The sequence below is a fragment of the Hoplias malabaricus genome, chromosome X1 (assembly GCF_029633855.1).
Source record: "Hoplias malabaricus isolate fHopMal1 chromosome X1, fHopMal1.hap1, whole genome shotgun sequence".
NCBI classification, from domain to species: Eukaryota; Metazoa; Chordata; class Actinopteri; order Characiformes; family Erythrinidae; genus Hoplias; species Hoplias malabaricus.
In genome coordinates this window covers 952129-972627 of record NC_089818.1, presented here as the reverse complement: position 1 = coordinate 972627, position 20499 = coordinate 952129, and the positions used below count along the sequence as shown (strand labels likewise).

General features: G+C 41.4%; 2 protein-coding genes across 2 annotated transcripts in view; both read right to left on the bottom strand.

The window, feature by feature from the left end:
* Positions 1–7432: 7432 nt before the first annotated feature.
* Positions 7433–8728, bottom strand: LOC136676045 (POU domain, class 3, transcription factor 2-like). Its single transcript, XM_066652898.1, has 3 exons — positions 8518–8728; positions 8307–8475; positions 7433–8126 (listed from the first exon to the last, which is right to left on the bottom strand). The coding sequence occupies exons 1-3, from the start codon at positions 8726–8728 to the stop codon at positions 7433–7435; spliced, it is 1074 nt and encodes a 357-aa protein (XP_066508995.1).
* A 6752-nt stretch (positions 8729–15480) lies between these two features.
* LOC136675353 (neuroendocrine convertase 1-like) overlaps positions 15481–20499 on the bottom strand; it is a 31510-nt gene continuing 26491 nt past the window's right edge. The window contains exons 5-8 of the mRNA XM_066651857.1: positions 19778–19901; positions 17425–17594; positions 16017–16181; positions 15481–15618 (exon numbers count right to left, since the gene is read on the bottom strand). Coding sequence (XP_066507954.1) covers positions 15535–15618; positions 16017–16181; positions 17425–17594; positions 19778–19901 — 543 coding nt within the window. The 3' untranslated portion in view covers positions 15481–15534. The remainder of the gene's footprint in view (positions 15619–16016; positions 16182–17424; positions 17595–19777; positions 19902–20499) is intronic.

Genomic DNA, 20499 nt, shown 5'->3' with positions numbered 1-20499 from the left:
AGACTGACCAATGAGAATGCTTCTTACACTATATGGCCAAAGGTTTGTGGACACCTCACCCAATCAGAAGTGTGTTCATCTTTACTTCAGCAACAGCTTCTACTCCTCAATGCTTTACGTTCGATGGCATTCAGTCACATAAACGTTTCAGGTTATTGATGATGGGTTATTAGTTTTGGATTACAAATATGGCTTTTACTTGTAACAGTGGTATTGAATGGACTTCCATCGCTCAAAAGAACACTGTTCCACTGCTCCACAGCCCAGTGCTGGGGGGATTTATACCACTCTAAACCATGCTTTATATTTGGAATGGCCAAACTTAGATTCATGGGCAGCTGCTCCAAAGCGTTCCATTACATTCATGCTTTTTATATGCAAAGAATCTAATGAAACTGGCTTGTACCTCAAATACTCACTCACATACTCACTCACTCATGGTTAGGAATCGCACCACAAGGGGTGCTATTTCTCCCATTCACTCTCACATTTAAGGACTGATCCACAGGGAGGCATTATTAGGCTTCTCATAAGTGACAGTGTCCATGTTCATGGAGATTATACTACAGCAGATTACACTACAAATCGGAATTCATTCATTGCAAAAGGTGCCTACAAACCTTTGGAGAGTGTATGTTGCTTGTGGCAGAGCACAGAAATGGATGAAACTATCAGCATTAAAATGTGGAAGTTAATATAAATGAATATATATGAATGATGGAAAAATCAAACTAAATTACTATTTATGCATCATAAAATGTATCTACAATAAGCATAAAAAGGAACATTTTACATTTTTTTTCTTCTGTTATATTTTGCAAAACTTGAAGTACTTTGTAACACTATCTTAGTAAAATACCTACTGAACCATCTATAAAGACTTTTCCAACACTCATCATCTCTCATTAACACTTTCGGCATTTATAGTTATGGACCTTTCTAGATGTTTATGTCAGTCGACATGAAAGGCTTATGTAGGTGTTAGGTAGCCTTAAGTGTTACAAGAATTAACTTTTCATTGCTATATGATGTAAAACAACCAGCCATAACATTAAAACCACCTGTCTGTTTTTGCATTCACTGTCCATTTTATCAGCTCTACTTACCACACACTGTCACTGTGGTGGTACACTAAAGGATACATATTCTGTACCTTTAATTAGGGAACGTAACTGTACCTTACTCTATATTAACTGTGGATGTTAAAGTTGTGTTGATGTCATTCGCTCCATTTCATCTGCAGGACTTTTATTGTGTTCTTTTATTCTCCACAGTTGTGTAATGAAAGATTACAGAGATCCCCCTCTCCTTCTGGAGAAGAGAATGTAATGAACCTTTAGGGAACACAACTGGACTCTAACACCACTGCTGTACCTTTAAAGATACACTACACTGTCTGTAGCTTTAAAGATACACTACACTGTCTGTAGCTTTAAAGATACACTACACTGTCTGTACCTTTAGTGACAGTAATGTACCTGTACTGTACCTTTATTTCTGACAGTGTACAGGAGCACTGTGTATTTCTACAATTACAGACTGTAGCCATCTGTATTCTTTGGGTGGTGGATCGTTCTCTCCCCTTCCTCTTGGCAAGTGTAACAATAAGAAGGTGGTTTTAACATTATAGCTGAACGGTGTATGCTGGTGCCTTACATGATTATGAAACTCGCAATTTGTGTGTGTGCGCGTGTGTGGGTAACCAAAGCTCTTCATTTATGGCTTTTTATTTTCTATTTTTTTAATTTATCCTCCACTCTTCACTGTTCCTGCACATGGCTGTATGTTGTTTATTTACTTTGTGCAATTTTAATATTTACTTAAGTCAGAATTTCAACTCGTTCATTATAAATCACCATATATATATTTCTTTTTTTTATTCTTATTCATAAAAGCACACATTCATTAACACTCAGTCATTAACAAACGCTCTGATCATTAAGAAATGGGGAAAAGGTTCTGCTAAATGCAAGAGTTTTTGACAAAACCTTCATAATTATTTATTATTGTTATTATTGACATTTGTATGATATGATTTATTTAATTGATTTTTGTAAATGTTATTGAATTAGTGCCATGTTGAAGAGGAGCATTGCAGTGAAAATTGCAGGTAAAAAGACTGACTGAATAAATAGGAATGTTCAATGAGAATAAGAATAATACTGTTATTGAATATTCACTTCGTTATTTTACTGTAATCCCTGAAGTTTATTAACTGTCAGTTCCATGAGGACAATAAAAGGTTAGGCGCACATTAACCCAGATCCTAAATAATCTAAGATTGGGCTCTGATTTAATGTGTGTTAATCAAGTATTAAATGCCACATTTTTGACAAGTAAAATTAAATGAAAATCTCATCACACACGGCCAAGTATTACATCAGTACCATCTACAACAATCTGCCACAAGATTAAAACTACTGGCAGGTGAAATGAATAAAGCTGATGATCTGTTTACAATGGCACTTGATGAGGAGCGGCATATATTTGGCAGAAAGTGAACGAAGTTGATTGAAGTTGAGTGAGTGTAGTAAAAATGGTTACAAAATTTAACGCTAACCCTTTCAGGAAAGTGTCAGAAAACATCACAGCTTCCTGTATATGGTGTTGTGTGCCCGTGCTGACCCCTACACAGAGCTCCACACATTCACTTCACACCCCTCAGGCACCCATGTCCCTATCAGCCGGTGTGTTGTCTTACAACACCTGCTGTTTTAATGATGCCCTGACCACAGGATATAGGATCACAGTTTGGCCCTTGTGAGAGTGGCTTGGACTCTTACGCTTGCCCTGCTTCTGACACTGACTTCAAGAACTGAATGTTCCCTTGTTGCCTGATAAATCATCGCTCTCCAACGAAATATATACATAACTTTTTTGTCTATTTCATACGTCCAATTTCATCTCCAGGACTTATATAACTTTCTTTTATTTTACACAGTTCTGTAATGAAAGATTGCAGGTATCCATCTCTCCTTCTGGAGAACAGAATGTAATGAACATTTGGGGATCCAAATTGGATTTTAACATCACTGCTTTACCTTTTTTTTTGAGAGTGCATGGGGAATAGACCAATAAAAACTCAAAATTACTTGAATTAAAATCTTTTACACAGACTTCCACTGAAACATAAGAAGGATGTTTCTTTCTCCTGTGCACTAACTATTTTGGATATGCATGTTTATTTTTGGACAGAGACAATACCCCATCGTGTGACAGATGCCACCCACCGTACCCAGATCATCAGTGTAGTTCCTTTCACCTGACAGAGGTTTTAATCTTGTGGCTGATCGATGTATAATTTTAAATACTTAATAAAACCTTACCCCTAAGTCATCTTTTAAAAACTGAAACTCAGTATAGACTTGAGTCACTGTCAGGTCAACGCTGCAGTTCCCAGAATTCTGCCACCAGGTGTCGCTACAAGATAAGAATGTACTCGAGATCATGAATTTCAGCCTTTTTCCACGTTAAAGACATCTGTTCATCACAACAACACACAAAGGCACAGTTTTAACGTATAAATGTAATTTTGGGGATATTTTCAGAAAACATTAATTATATTTGAAAGCATGCAATAACATTAAAATATTGATATTATTAAGAGTAGTATTTTGTTATAGTTGCTTACTAAATTCTAATTATGTTTGAAAAATGATAGAAGTCCTGCTCTAGATCCTAAAGAAATCTACGTTAAAGATGCACCGCACAAATTAAAATACACCACATTCAGTCTTAATTATTACTGCAATATTAGGAGTTTACACCTTTATATCTCTTTGCTGTATCTATAGGTTTAACTCTGTCATTCTCATGAGTTTAGAAAAGGAAAATATATAAACATTTAGTCTCTTTTCCCTTAATATAAAAACCTTTTTTGAAGTGTACTGTAACAAAAAAAAAGATTATAATAACATCTTACTATATTTGCTAAATTTAGTGATTATATTTTTAAAGAAAGTGTCTTATTCTGCAGATTATTTTACTTGTTTCAGCATTAGTTGAATTGCCCGCTAGTGGGAAGAAACACTTTCACTGGAAAAGATCATTTAAAACAAGTTTAAAACATTCTAGGGAGAGCTGAATAATCGTATCCTTACAACGATGTGAAATAATAGATACATTCAGTAGATTTAAGATGTCTTTCCTGAATATGTGATTTTCTTTTTTGTTCCACAGTGTGCTATATGCCACAGGTCCAGCAGGAAGAGGGTTTGTTGAAAAATGACCAAACATTCCTTGAAAAATAGAAAAAAATAAAGTAAAATAATGACCTGATTAAATGATAGCCCATTACAAATAAATTGGACCGGTGTCCGTTCTGAAATGTGAGACATTGGAGCCTATTCCATGTTTGTGGATTTCTAGAAACCCGCTGTAGCCTCTAAGAAAAGCTGTTTACGCTTATTATCATCCTCAGTTTAAACAGATGAATGAATGTGAAGATGACCAAAAAAATGAAAGGGCTTAAAGTATGGAAACAGATATTACAATGCAATTAAAGCAATGTTTTAACCTTATAATAAATAAGTTGATTCGGGTGCAATAAAATGTCTATGTTTATTACATTTCCAATAATAAATTGCAAAAAAGACAAATAAATACACTAAATATTTTCCTGGATTTATAGAAAAATCATGGGACAATAAAAAATCTAAAAACATTTTCTGGGTGGTATTTTTTATGATTTTGGCCACTACACTAGTCTTACACCTCTAAATGTGTTTGGTGATAGATACTGCTGCTTTTGTACTTTACTGCAGTCAGTATTTATGCACACTTACTTTTACTAGGCCGTGGTTTAGAGTAGTCTTGCACATTAGATACAAGATGAATTCATTTGACTCCACTGATCTTAAACTCGCTTTATGTTTATGTTTACGTTTATATATAAGAAATGTCTGACGACATAATCAGACACTGAAACATCAATTCCGAAATGAATGAATAAAATGAAACAGAAATATGTAAATGCATCAGTTATAGCTGTGTTTTTGAAGAGTTAAACAAAGATGTCAAATTACATTTTTGACCAAATCCATTTAATTTGAAGTTCATAAAAATAAAAAATATTAAAATAAATAAATAAATCAAAGCCTGTATTTCCCAAAACCTCTGAAAATTTATTACACAAACTCGTTCAGATAAAGGGCTGATAAAGACAGAAATCAAGAAAAAAATAAAACAGTTGTCAATAATAAATCCATAAATTCATCCACAGGAGAGTGGGGAGATAAAGTTACAGCAAAGAATATTACAATCCTGTTTATAGTATTAATGTTGTTATTAAGATTTTTGAATACCGATCAGCCATAACATTATAGCCACCTCCTTGTTTTGACAATCATAGTATCAGCTCCATTGACCATAAGAGTACACTTGTAATTCTGCAATTACCGACTAGTTCATCTGTTGGTGTGCATGTTTTGTTAGCTTCATGTCCTTTAATGGTCATGACAGCCGTGGGACCACCACAGAGCTGGTATTATTTGACTTACATGTTTGTGGTGGTGTGTTAAGTGTGTTTTGTGATGTGATGGATCAGACACAGCAGTGCTGCTGGAGTTTTCAAACACATCATTGTGACTGCAGAACTGAATAGCCCACGAAACTAGAATATTCCGCCATCAGTGTCCTGAGGGCAGTGTCCTGTGAACATTGATGAAGGATTTGGCGACCAACACAAACGCCCACAGCTACAATATACCTCTAAAAAGTGTCTAAAAGAGTCAGTGAATGTGTACAATGTCTAAACAGTCCAACAGCACTACTGTGAGTGTAGAAAAAGGGGATGGCATTAATATTTTAGCTGATGGGTGTACTTCACCTCTTAAAAACGAACAGGGGCCCAATAACCCTGTGCTCATCTGGAAAATAAAATATATAAAATAGGTCACATAACTCCATTTAAGAGTTTATTTACAAACTGGGGTTCTGCAGATAATAATAATAACTGTAACTGATTTAACAGATTGTGTTTAAAGGGATATTCAAAGATTCTGTGTATGTTTAAATGCGCTATAATCTGTGCTTAATCTCTCAGCTACAAAACAACAGGTTTAATAGAACAAAATAAAAGTCCTGCGCAAAAGTTGGCTACCTCAGCTAAATTTCAGTAAGTCAAATTTGTTTCTCGTTTACATATTTGAAAGAGAATAAAACTTTTTTAAAAGAAATATAAAACTATTTAAAAAACTCAATCATTAAATTAACAATTGTCTTTGCACTGACCGTGTTTAACATTTTAATTTTCCATCTTAAATTCAGCGAGTTAGCCGTGATTGTGTTTTCATATCGCAGTGTAGACTTTTGCACTTGTTTAAGGGCGCATAACTTTTACACAAAACTCTAAAAACATTATAAGAAAATGACAAAAACAACACAAAAAATATTAAAATATTTGGCTAAAGATTTGAAGCGTTTGAGAAGCTTATTAATATTTATTAATATGTCCCTTCTGTTACAGACCGATTATAAAAAAAATGCTGTGAAGACCTATGAAAAATAAACCAAAAAAAAATTTAAATAAACCAACTCATCCGACTAAAATTAACGTGGTGATAAGAGAGAGGTTATTATTGATTTGAGATTCCCCTGTTTATAAGAATCCTTTAGATTGTTTGCCTCACGCTCTCTCTCTCTATTTAAAAGATAGTGGTGATATTAATTGGCTGTTTTATAAAATGGTACGATATTGAAAAATCATGAAAACATAAAGCAAAGAGGACGCACTCACACCTGGGTAATAATAATAATAATAATAATAATAATAATAATAAGAGTAATGCAGTCTTTTGCTGCTGGGAGCTGGGCGCGTGCAGCAGCAGGGCTCCTCCGTTACGCACCTTTATTTTGTATTCTGTATTGTTTTGATGTAGGCTCCGAGCACTATGTAGGTGGTGTGTCCGGGCGCGCGCTCTCCTGTGTCCCGTTTGATCCACCTCCGCCATCCGCTCTGATTAATAGTCATTAATAACACAATCCAGGATCATCTCTAATGTTGTTCGGTGGTTGGTCGGATTGGTTTTTGTTTACTCTGCGCGCGCGCTCTCTCGTAGGGCGCCACGCTCTCTCTCTCTCTCTCTCTCTCTCTCTCTCTCTCTCTCTCCCCCCCATCTCTTTGATCCAACACTACCCAAACTCACCATCACAACCCAGACCCCCACCTCCATCTCCACCACTGCTACTGCGCTTAATCCATAGACTCGGGCTAAGTTTGTTTTGTTTACTGTACTCTGAGCGCACTCTGTTTATGGAGACGTGCGCCTTCAGGCTTTTGCAGCGCTCTCTCTCTCTCTCTCTCTCTTTCTCGCTCTCTCCCGTTGTTTTCATTCACCACGACCACCTCCTCCACCTCCTGCTGCTGCGTGTAATCCATGAGAGTGAAGTAAAAGAGTTGCTTGACTGTTTGTTTCACCTGTTCTGTTTTTGTTTACTCACTGCTCGCGCCACCCACGGGCGGCGTCATGCGCTTCTCCTTCTGCCGCCGATTGCAGAACCACACGCGCACCACCTCCTTCTCGAGCCGCAGGCTGTCCGCGAGGCTCGTGATCTCAGCCGCCGCGGGCTTGGGGCACTTGAGGAAGTGGCTCTCGAGCGCGCCCTTGACGCTCACCTCGATGCTCGTGCGCTTCTTGCGCTTGCGGCCGTGCGCCGCGAGCTTGTCGAGGCCAGCGGGGCCGCTCGCGCCGCAGTCCGCCTCCTCGAGCCACTTCCCGAGCAGCGGCTTGAGCTTGCACATGTTCCGGAAGCTGAGCTGCAGCGCCTCGAAGCGGCAGATGGTCGTCTGCGAGAACACGTTTCCGTAGAGCGTGCCGAGCGCGAGCCCCACGTCTGCCTGCGTGAAGCCCAGCTTGATGCGCCGCTGCTTGAACTGGCGCGCGAATTGCTCGAGGTCGTCCGACGTAGGCGCGTCCTCGTCCCCGGCGCCGGTCTCGAGCTGATTCGGATGCTGTTGATGCTGTTCGTGCTGGAGCGCGTGGTGCGCGTGCTGGTGATGCTGCTGGTGCTCGTGCTCGTGCTGCTGGTGCTGCTGGTGGTGGTCGTGCGCGTGGTGCATGCCGAATCCGGACAGTGTATAAGTCTCGTGCCCGTTGGCGCTCGCGCTCGCCCTCCACGCGGTCGCGCTCGTCTCGTGGCTCCCGTTGGTGCTGCTGTTGTTATTAGTGCCGTGCGCGTGATGCACGAGCCGCTGTTGCAAGCTGTTGCCGCCGTTGTTGAGGTGCGCGAGCTGTTGCTGTAAGGTGGTGCCGTTACCATTACCGTTACTGTTGTTGTTGTTGTTGTGGTGCACGAGCCGCGCTTGCAGGCTGTCGCTCGCGCTGTTGCCGTTGTTGTTGTGGTGCGCGAGCTGCTGTTGCAAGTTGCTGCTCGCGCCTCCGTCGTTGCTGCTGCTGCTGCTGCTGTTGTTGTTACCGTTCCCGCTCTCGTCCCGCGCGCTCTGCACCACGGGTTTGACCTCGCGCTCTCCTCCACCTGCGTCTCCGCCGCCGCCGCCGCCGCCGCCACCGCTCGTGCTCCAAGCGTCCCCGTGCGCCGCCAGCGCCGCCGTGAGCCACTGGTGCGCGTGGCTGAGCGCGTGCCCGCCCATGACTCCGCCGTAGTCGCCGTGCAGCAGCAGGCTGTGCGCGTGCGCGTGCCGGTACGGCGGCTCGTGCTCGTGCTGCGGCTGGGGCTGCTGCTGCTGCTGCTGCATGGCGGCGGAGGGCGGGAGGCTGTAGGCGGCCATCGGTCCCTCCGCCACGGCGCCGCGCGCGACTCTGCAGCAGCAGCCGCGCGCCACCGCCGCCAAAAGCACCGCGCGAGCACGGCGTGCGCGCGCGCGCGCGGGCGGGCGGGCACACGAGCGCGCGAGCGCGCACGCGCATCACTGACACGCCCACAGCAGAGGGATCATTGGAGGGGAAACCCGGTGACGGACAGAATGGAAGGGGAGGTGGGGTGGAGGGGGGCTCTAAGGATGGGCGCGTACACACACACACACACACACACACACACACACACACACACGCACACGCGCGCACCTATCACGCAGCCCAAATCCACTCTAAAGTACATGCCCTTTCTCAATGCCCAAAAATTTGTGGACACCCTGGTTCACTCCCTGTGGACACAGTCTAATCTCCATAGTGAGGCGACAGCAGTGGGTCGCTCTGGAGCAGATGCACATGAGCCTAAGGTCACCTTGGTCAATGTCAAGTGCTAGTGCCCTGCCTCTCAGAGCTGGTCTGTGCTGGAACTGTGGAGTGGTGTTCTCTGGGGTCAGTGTCAGAGCTACACTCTTAAAAATCATTTTCAAGGGTTCTTTAGTAAAAAAAAGGAACCATTAACAGCCCCATGAATCATTAAAGGGTTCTTTCCATTGTTAAACCATGGAAAATGTGCTATAAATATAGGTTCTATAGTAAAAATGTCAAGAACAGTTTTTGGTTGCATACAGAACCCTTTTCTAAAAGGAACTAACATGTAGCACATTACCTTTCAATCTAAAGAACCCTTTCAGTAACGCAAAAGGTTCTTCAAGGGTTCAGTGTTCAATATAAAATTGTTTTCTTGACTAAAGAACCCTTGTAGAACCCTTGCAGTCATTTATCATTGTGTAGTCATCCAGCATCAACCTCTGACCTCACTGATGTTTAAGAGGCTGATCAAAGGATCTCACCCCTTCACAGAACAGAAGAGACGCTTACTGCGTTCAATGTTGCGATGCCGTATAAAGTAGCACTGGTTTAGTAAATTCAGATTAAGTTAAATTATTCCTGTGTGCTGTGTAGAGAAATGGTAGAGTGAGCATCACACTGAACACTCCCTCTCTCCTCAAGGTAACCTTAAATGAACTAAATGAGTTTTTAAACTGAGTGTGCTCTGCTGCTCAGAACTAACCACAGTGTGGAGAATTTGGGATTTTTTCAGTGGAGCTGCTGGTTGCTATAGAGAGAAATCAAACTACTGCCCAACTGTCCCCAACTCTAAAGCTCCTCTAAAACTAACCCCCCCGCGACACCCCTCCCCAACACATACTTCTAAAGACCCACTTACATCAGCTTTCACACAGGACAAAGGAGAGAGAGAGAGAGAGAGAGATCGCTGAAAGAAAGAGAGAGAGAGTGTAATGGAAAAAGGATATATGAAAAGAAAGTGGAAAGGGGAAAAAATGAGAGACAAAGAATGTGAGGAAGAAGCGTGAGAGAGAAAGAGAGAGAGAGAGTGTGTGTGTGTGTGAGTGTGTGTTTGTGTGTGTGTCTGTGTGTGAGAGTAAGTGTGTGTGTGTGTGAGAGAGAGTGTGTGTGAGTGTGTGTGTGAGTGAGTGAGTGTGTGTGTGTGTGAGTGAGTGTGTGTGTGTTTGTGTGTGTATGTGTGTGTGTGAGAGAGTGAGTGTGTTTGTGTGAGAGTGAGTGTGTGTCTGTCTGTGTGTGAGTGAATGTGTGTGTGTGAGAGAGAGAGAGGGTGTGTGTGTGTGTTATGTACTACAATTATTCATCTTTATTTTGTAAATCTCTGAAAATAAATGGATGTATGAAATGACAAATATTCAATTAGTTTTCATTAGGAGTCCAACAATAGGTGTCCACTTCATCAGTTTGTAAAAATAACTCTATTAACCCCATTCATCTTCATTAAAGGACCCATGTATTTTCTTGGATTTCCTCTGTAACCCACAGGTGATGCTGGTCCGCTTTTATGAACCAAAACAGACTTTATTCATTTGTTCCATTTCCATCTGCTCTTTATCCACTGGAACTAACCAAGCTGTTTACACTGATCAGCCAAAACATTATGACTATCTCCTTGTTTCTACACATAAGCACTTTGTAGTTCTAAATTACAGACTGTAGTCGCTCTGCCTACTTTGTTACCCCTCTGTCCCCCTGTTCCTCAGCGCTCAGGACCCCCACAGAGCAGGTGTGATGTGGTGGTGGATCATTCTCAGCGCTGCAGTGACACTGACGTGGTGGTGGTGTGTTAGTGTGTGTTGTGCTGGTGTAGAGTGGATCAGACACAGCAGTGCTGCTGGAGTTTTTAAACCCTGTGTCCACTCTCTGTCCACTCTGTGAGACACTCCTCCCTCGTTGGTCCACCTTGTAGATGTAGAGTCAGAGACAGTAGCTCATCTGTCGCTGCACAGTGTGTGTCGCTCGTCCTCTAGTCCTTCATCAGTGACACAGGACGCTGTCGGCTGGATGTTTTTGGTCGGTGGACTGTTCTCAGTCCAGACACTGAGGGGTAGGAGGGTAAGAAAACCTCAACCTGCTTCTTCCACATGCCCCTTGATTTCAGGACGGTGCTATAAAAGTGAGTTATATTCTTCAACTCTAGGGAGAGTCCAGTGTCCTTCTGATGGCTTTAGTTTCAGAAGAAGCACTAGATGTGCACTGTATAGTGAATGTATAGTGTGCACATTCATTTTGCAAAAATACGTTCTGAAACATAAAGAGTGATTACACACTACATCAGGCTCTTATTAATAATTAATAAAAGTTAAAACATCTTCCACTATGTGATTCCTGCAATAAATACTTCAGCTCCACTTTTATTGGTCTAAATATTTCTGTTTGCAAAAGACAGTGACTGTCGTAAAAGTCTTAAGCGGATAATCGTGTCGAAGCAAGAGGGGATTAATGAGAGATGGGGGATAAAATAAAACCCTTAGAAAAGATATGGTGCTGAAATCCATTGGCGTAATAATGAACATCATTGTGGCGTAACAGTGAAATCACCCAAATCAAAAGAACATTTGCGGCAATTAGGGTCGTAATTCCTTGCATTACGGTGGAACGGCAGAACGGCGGCTAGGCGTGAGGACAGGGAGCCACACGACATTTACTCTAATGGCATAATATGCAAACTATGGGCCGTCCAATTACACGGCTTAACAACGCATAAACGATGCAGCTCTGTTATTGGGGGGTCGTGCTAATTGGTTTGGAAGGGCCAGTAAGATCACACACAGAGCAAGAACACTGTTCTGAGTTGTTCTGGGCTGCTCTGAGCTCCAGGGGCCACTTCCAAACTACATGTAAGAGAATCAGAATTAATGAGCGGGAACCTGAGCGTTAAATTAACAGTAATTATTCCAGCCGCACGCTGTAAAGATTTTCATTTTTAACAATGTAATTACACCACTGTCTCCACATGCATCAGCCAAATCCTTCTCAAGAAAAAAAAACAAGCTCACTTTTCCATAGAAAAACCCATAATTCAGGGGCACAGCTTTTTAACAGAATTTTCAACTGATTTTTAAAAAATCCTCTCAATATTAAACAATAAACTATTAACTATTAAATAATAAACTAACAATAAACAATTAAATTAAATAAACAACTCAGAAATGAATATTCATTATTCATAAGAGCAATAGCAGCACCTCTGAGAAACACAAAACAACACAGGACATTTGTCACCTTCTAGGAATTATTTTTCAAATTTTAGGGTAACCCCCTCCACCCCACAACATTTCTTATTTTTCTTTATCATTCTTTCAGTTTTGTTCTCTCTGCAGTGAGGGTTGTTACATTATTAATGTTCATCGTAAGGGAAAACACCTTAGATTTCTATCGTTTTCACTTTTAGAGAGCCTCGGATCCCTTCGTAGTGGTGGTGATGGTAAAGTAGGGCTGGGCGATACGGCCAAAATTTATATCACGATATATTTCTTAATTTCGGTCGATACGATAGAATACCGATATCGATATAAACAATAAAAAAGACACGGAAAAACTGCTAAGAAATGAAAGCAACACGACATCACTGTCAAACAAAAACCTCCTGGCTTTGTCAATATTAATATATTTTAAATAATTTTAAAACTGAGGACAGCGCCCTCTAATGATCATCAGTCAGTAACAGACGCTGTAAATAATGTGTATTGAAATACTGAAAAATTGTTATTGAAATATTTGATATTGTGATATATATTGATATTGAATTGAATTGGTCCAGCCCTGTGGTAACCAGTCATCTCCATGTCTACAACACAAATCCTGCATTTTATATCTGTGTTAAATGTATTTGTAACCATTTATAAATACATTTGTAATAATAACTGTAATAAAAACTGTCTCTAAAATAGATTCAGAAATGGCCCTTTAACAGTTCGTGTTTTTTTTAGATTTGTAAATACTTTCATTAATAGTTTACCAAACTTTCAATAAGGTTAGTTTTGGGAATACATGTGTACAACCCCTATTTTCTCTGTCTATCTTTCTTTCTGTCTCTCTCTCTCTCTCTCATATGTATAATATTTGGTAATCCAGTACAATTAGTCTGCACAAAAACCTTGTTAAATCTGCGCCCCTCTAAACTGTCTCACCAATTGTTTGGGTTCATTGTGTTGGAAAGGATAAGTGAAAAGACCACCCCACTGAGAGAAAGAGAGCAAGTGAGACCTACACCCTGCCAAGATGTCCAGCCAATGACTGTTCGTGTGCACTGCCGTTACTTTAGTGCTAACACGCTCTCAGAAACCTTCATCGCCACTAAGTGTATTTTTTTCTATTTTTCTTAAAGGCAACGTCCATGATCCTGGGGACCTACTGTTCTCACATGGTTCATTCAGAAGCTCCACATCTTTTAAGGTGGAACAGTACATTTTAGTACGAAATGGACTGTAGTGTTCATGTTGTAATTTGTACATTTTTATGTTAGGTTTGAATTCCCACAGAAACTCATTTGTAACCTGAGCTGTTTATTTCTGTAGCACTTTCACTCTGCGTTTACTTCCATGAAGTTAGTGGTGAGTTTGTTTCTCCTTAAGCAACCTATGACAGCAAAAATAAGTCAGGAATGGAACAACAACATCTCTTTTCATGCTTTTCAACATTCAGAGATCTCTCCACCCTCCAGATGCCTTCATGTGCTGTTTCTTGGATGTGGCTCAGCCAGTGACGCATGGAAAGAAAAGCCGTGCCATTTCAGACCAAGACCCTTCGTTTTTTTCCCCAATTTACAGAGCTAGGGCTATGTGCAAACACCAGAGTATTTTCCAATGTACAAATTTCCAATGTGCAAATCAGTTAACTGACCAGAGAGCTAGCAAATGATGAGGAAATATCATCTGAATTTTTGTTTAAAATCGTGAACATCGCCTTTCATTTAATTTACAGAACCTTTAAACAGGCTGTAAATAAAATTGAGGCTTCCCCAGCAGAGTTCGCTTGCTCTGTCCCAGACTCCAAAAACAACACAAAATGATCAGCAGAAAACAACGGAAACTGCAAAACAATTTAAATCCACAAATTCACAGTCTGAATTCAACTTCAGCCATGTGTGTGTGTGTGTGTGTGTGTGTGTGTGTGTAATTATGTAACATACCTGATGTGTTTTTTTTTGGTAGTGTCCTATGTGTGTGCTCCACAGCTCATTTGCAGCTGGATTACAGCCAGATGTTCTGGGACATCACTGAGTTATGGCACCCTAGCGACATGTGACACTCTTTTTAACTGAAACACTAATCTTACAGCAGAGATAAAGCAGTTCAGTGTGCAGAGAAAAAAAAAAACACACACTGTATACTGAGGAACAGGCCATTTTTAGAAAATAAAGGTGGTGCTCCAGGGAGTGTGGCTGCTGGATCCAGCAGCATCTTTGATCACTCTCTGGTTGGAGTTTGGTGGGTTCTCACTGTGTCTGTGTAGGTTTCCTCCAGGGGCTCTGGTTTCCATTCACAGTCCAAAACACGTTGGTAAGTGCACTGTCTGTGTGAAATTGTACATAGCCGTGACTGGGTGAGTCTGTGATGCCCTGCAATGGACTGGCACTCTGACGAGGGCGTGTGCCTTGCACTCAGGCTCCAGGAACATTGCTACCCTGATGATGTTAACAAATGAATGAATGAATGAATGTAAAAATGCTTATTCGTCATTATTACCTGTCTATGCTTTCCATGCTCCATGTTTGCTCTGTTAACACACTCTGTTCTTACTGCCTGCCCTGAAGACGTGAAACCTTTGATAGTCCTAGCTTCAGTGTGAATGGGAGAATGTGCTTGTTATATTTTGACTAAGGTACTTAAAGGAACACTATATGATTTGGTATATTGCTCCTGGGCTCCCCCTACTGTTACAGAGTGTAATTCAGAGTGCATTTTACAGCAATTCCTAATTTCAAGGAGAAGGAGGAGGGAGTGGGGATGGTTTCCTACCCTCCTTGAAACATAGGGTTACACAGTGTAGTTTCTGCAATGCCGAACCAGGAATAATCAAAACAGAAGCTTTATTCTCTTTATTTATAGCTCAGAAGTAAAAATTCTACTTATTGCTCCTTTAATTTTTAAACTTTACATCAATATATATTTTTTTAATTTGCAAGAACTTAATAGCACTTTGCATTGTGGTGCCTCCACGCTGCTGTGTAATGTACAAATTTAGTAAGTAAAGTAAAGCTCAGGTTTAAGTGAAAGAAGTGAGGTCTTGAGGACTTCAGTGTTACTGCACGTTTACAGTTTATTAATTTCTATTAAATAAAAATGAAGTGGGTCTTTATCCTCATTTTACGGTGGGCTCCAGGAATAGTCTCTCAGTGAAACAGCAACCGGTATCACCCCATATCTTTCCTCGTCGCCGATGACCTTTTTATTTTTTGGACATGTGCTGAGACCTGGCGCGGAACTCGGACTCCAACCTGAGAAAACAAATCAGCAGGTTTACGCTTGGGATGGAAACACAGAAGAAAAAACTGTTTTAGATTAAACACTTAGAGCAACAGTTCAACAAAATAAACATATAAAACATGTCAAATGTAGCCATTACTGTATGCCACTGTATGACATTGTTGTCTATGACTGCAATCCACCAATCAGGATGAAGCTGTTACAGAAGATGAATGAATGAATAAAAAATGAATGACAATGGACACAACAGAAGATCATATCGCCCTCTATACTTCCTGTAGTGTATTACAATGAGTCAGAATGACAGCCTGGACCATGCGGACATTACATAGCTCTTTTGTTTCCAGCAGCATGTTTTCTAAGCCTTACAAATTAATCACACACACACACACACCCTTTGAAGCCGTACCTGTTGGAAGTTAACTTGAGTTAGTGTATTGTTTTGGTCCATCTTCACTGAGTTTCTCAGAGTATTCCACAGCTTGTGAAGGTGAGATTCGATACTCTTTCCATCAGTATTATCCAGGTCCTTCAAGCTGAAATCTGCACTGGACAAATCCTGTGTCTCTGGTTTCTGAAGGTAAAAGCAAGGTTACAGTACATGTTTTTTTTTAGCCCTGATTCTCAGTCTAGCTGAGACTGAGTCTGTGACTGTTGGCCTGTAGTCTGCAGATTTGAGTATTGTGTAATTGGCAGAGACTATAAATATTTGCCTCCCAATCGAGTATCAGACTACTCTGAAAATATTATCAATGTAATTTCTGATTATTTAAAAAGTTGTTTAATTTTTTTGGCCTCAGTGTTGAACGTGTGCTGCTATTGCAGTGGTTCCCAAACCTTTTCCCCAGCCAACAACTCTGGGACCTGTTGGAGTTGTGATCCAGAAATAATCGTCCAAAATCCGTACCTGACCTCACTAAGGGTCATGAGGCTGACTGCCATTGAATACTCACCGAAATGTTCCAGTTTTGAGTTTAAATATTCTCAGAAGAGCAGAGACTGTTGTGGCTACAAGTGAATGCCCTTTATTTCTGAGGACGTGTGGCACGAGGAGGTTTTGGCTGTACATTGTCTATAAGAAGTTTAGTAAAGTTTTAAATCTATACTTCTGCTGAGTGTATTACCTTTCACAGACATTTCTGTATCAGAGAACTCAGATCATAGATCAGATCAGGTGTGTGTGTGTGTGTGTGTGTGTGTGTGTGTGTGTGTGTGTGTATTTCATGGCTGTAATAAAACTCCTCCACCATCCTCCAGCTGACTGAGACTCTGTGTCTCTCACTCTGATCAATGCAGATTTGTTCAGAGGAAATTAAAATCCATAGGAAATTAGGCAGCCATCAATGAATTATTGGATCTGAGTGTGTGTGTGTGTGTGTGTGTGTGTGTGTGTGTGTGTGTGTGTGTGTATGTGTGAGTACGAGACACAAGATTCTCTACAGGTCACCAGGACCAGTGCCAAGTGTGGGCTACAGGGGTAACGACATACATTTCTGGGCTTTGTTGCAGGGGAACTGGGTTCTTTGGAGTGATGGAGCTCTATCCAATATTTTTGGGATGAGTTGGAGTGGTGTTTGTGATCCAGAACTAATCTTTCAACATCTGCTCCTCACCTCACTAATGTTTATGTGGCTAAATGCAATTCAATCCTCACAGCAATGTTCCAGTATTAATGAAAAGCTTTTAGGTCCTCGGCTGTAACTCAATGAGCCAGTTCTAAACCGAAGAGCAGTGTGTGTTTGTGTACATCTCTGCGTTGATGTTTAAGTGGCATATTCTTTTTCTGGATGAGTGTGTGTGTGTGTGTGTTTGTGTACCTCTCTGTGTTGTTTGAGGGGTATATCCTCTGCTCTGATCTGGTTTTCCTGCTCAAGTTTGAAAGCGTAGTGGATGAGATCATGCGGTGGGAAACGATTCCTCACACTCACTCTCTCAGGAGGGAGAGTATGGAACTTGCCCAGAGAGATAAACCCACTAAGAGGAGCATCTGAGAGAGGGAGAGGGAGAGGGAGAGAGAGAGAGAGAGAGAGAGAGAGAGAGAGAGAGAGAGAGAGAGAGAAAGGGAGAGAGAGAAAGGGAGAGAGAGAGAGAGAGAGAGAGAGAGAGAGAGAGTGAGGGAGAGAGAGAGAGAGAGAAAGAGAGAGAGAGAGACAAAGGGAGAGAGAAAGAATTTTTCATTGTTGTCTGTATAATCTTGCCACAATGATCATGAGCCACAATCAATTATAAATGTGTGTGACCCATATTTCTACTAGATTTCACCTGAGAACTGGAACTGTTCAGTCAAATTGTCCCAGTGATCATGTCTGCTGAGTCAGTCATATACAGACCCCATACACTTCTAATATCCCACCATCAACGATCATCTGCTTGTTTCCATGCCATAAGAATGTTTAAAAGGAACACTATGAAGTATTCGTAACTTACAATTACAGCTTCAAAATCATTGTGATGCTTCACTGAGCTGTAATGGGGAGAATAGAGCCTCTGTCATGGCTACACTGGGCTTAGCACTGCAGAAACTGCACTCTGTGACTTCTGGGGGAGGGTAGGAAACCACCTCCTACCTCCCTCCTCCCTGCTCTACCCTTGGCTGTAAAAGAGAATTACACTCTGCAACTCTAGGGGGAGCCCAGGAGAAAAAATACCAAATCTTACCTAGTGATCCTTTAATGAATCGGACGACGAGTTTGTTTGTTATTCAGCGTGGTCAGATCTGCACTCCCTTTAATGCAGCTTGAATGATATTGAATAATTGTTTATGAATCTGTCATAGCAGATCCTAAACATGAGTACATGAGGGAGTGATGGAGTGAGTGAGTGAGTGACTGATGGAGTAAGGGATTGAGGGAGTGAGTGAGATAGTGAGAGAGTGAGTGAGTGAGTTAGTGAGGGAGAGAGTGAGTGCGTCAGGGAGTGAGTGAGTGAGTGAGTGAGTGAGTGAGTGAATGAGGGAGTGAGGGAGGGAGTGAGTGAATGAGTGATGGAGTAAGGAAGTGAGTGAGTGTGTGAGTGAGCGAGTGAGTGAGTGAGTGAGTGATGGAGTAAGGAAATGAGTTCCAAACCAGTTCCATGAGGAGCTATGAAAATATAATTAGGAATTATGCGTGTATAATGTTTTTTATCTAATATATCTAAGCTCACTTGTCTGTTAGTGCCAGTAAAGTACATTAAGCTTAACTGATCTGTTTAGGGGTTGCTGAGAGGAGGAACGGGGTGTGCAATGAAAACAGAGAGAGAGAGAGGGAGCGAGAGGGAGAGTAAATATCAACAGCCTACAAGGCAGCGTAGTGCAAGGGCCAAGAACCTTATCAAGCGGAGAAAGGAGGAGAGAGAACAAGAGCACAAGAAACTGAGAAAGAGGAGAAAGAGACAGTCAGAGAAAGTGAGACCAGCTAAACTCAGTTAAGGAACAGGTTGGTGGTGTTAGGGGGCCACAGTCCTCTCCTTGGCCGCTTTGTCCAGATTTAATTGCTTGCTTTCTTTCTTTCTTTCTTTCTTTCTTTTCTTTTTTTTTTTTTTAAATGAGTGTGCAACGAAGAAAAAAAAGCCAAGACAACAAGCTCTGAAAGTGCAGCTTGCTCTAATGGAGAGAGAGAGAGAGAAATAAAGAGAGAGAGAGAGAGAGAGAGAGAGAGAGAGAGAGAGAGAGAGAGAGAGAGTAATAGTGAATGGAGGCATTCAGCTGGAGACGGCAGCTAAATTGCAGCAGACAATGATGCACATCCAACACTTAGAAATTGAGAGGTAATTGCTCCTCAACAGGGGGGGGGGGGAGATACAGAAAGAAAAAAAAAAAAAGAGAGAGAGAGAGAGAGAGAGAGAGAGAGAGAGAGAGAGATGGGGGGGGGGGTATCAGTAAAGGGGATGGAGTAAAATGGGTTCAAGATTGAAAGAAGAAATGGTGATAGTGTGAGTGTAAAGCAAAGTGTGTGTGTGTGTGTGTGTGTGTGTGTATGTGTGTGTGTGTGTGGTCCAGACATATCAAGACCACAATCTGTACACCCTCACATCGTGGACAATTATTCTGTCCCCAAAATGTAAACTATTAAATAAAATATTATAAAATATTAATTATTATATAAGTGTAAGGTCAAGTTATATTTTCTGTGTGTGTGTGTGTGTGTGTGTGTGTGTGTGTGTGTGTGTGTGTGTGTGTGTGTGTGCTACCGTGGTTAGTTGTGGTGTTGCTGTAGGTGCCGTAGAGTGTGAGTGTGATGCTGATTATGGCTCCAGCTGCTTCTTCACTGTTGTTTCGTCTACAGCCAGCAGCCGTCCCTTTATGATCCTTTACCTGCACACACACACACACACACACACAGACAATATAGTCAAACGTCTGTGAACACCTTCTCATCTGACATTTCTTCTGAAAGTGTGTTCGGTTGCTGCTGTGAGGCTTTATTTTCATTCAGTCAGGACAGCAGCAGCATGGTCAGTTACTGGGGTTGGACAATTAATTCTGGAACACAAACAAACTTTACTGAACACTGCAGAATGGAGAGGGTTCTAGACATGTTTGGTTTAACACGGCAGAATAGAGAGAGTTCTAGACGTGTTTGGTTTAACACGGCAGAATAGAGAGAGTTCTAGACGTGTTTGGTTTAACACGGCAGAATAGAGAGAGTTCTAGACGTGTTTGGTTTAACACAGCAGAATGGAGAGGGATCTAGACGTGTTTGGTTAAAGAAGGCAGAATAGAGAGAGTTCTAGACATGTTTGGTTTAACATGGCAGAATAGAGAGAGTTCTAGAGAGTTCTAGACATGTTTGGTTAAAGAAGGCAGAATAGACAGAGTTCTAGATGTGTTTGGTTTAACATGGCAGAACAGAGAGAGTTCTAGATGTGTTTGGTGTAACACGGCAGGATAGAGAGGGTTCTAGATGTGTTTG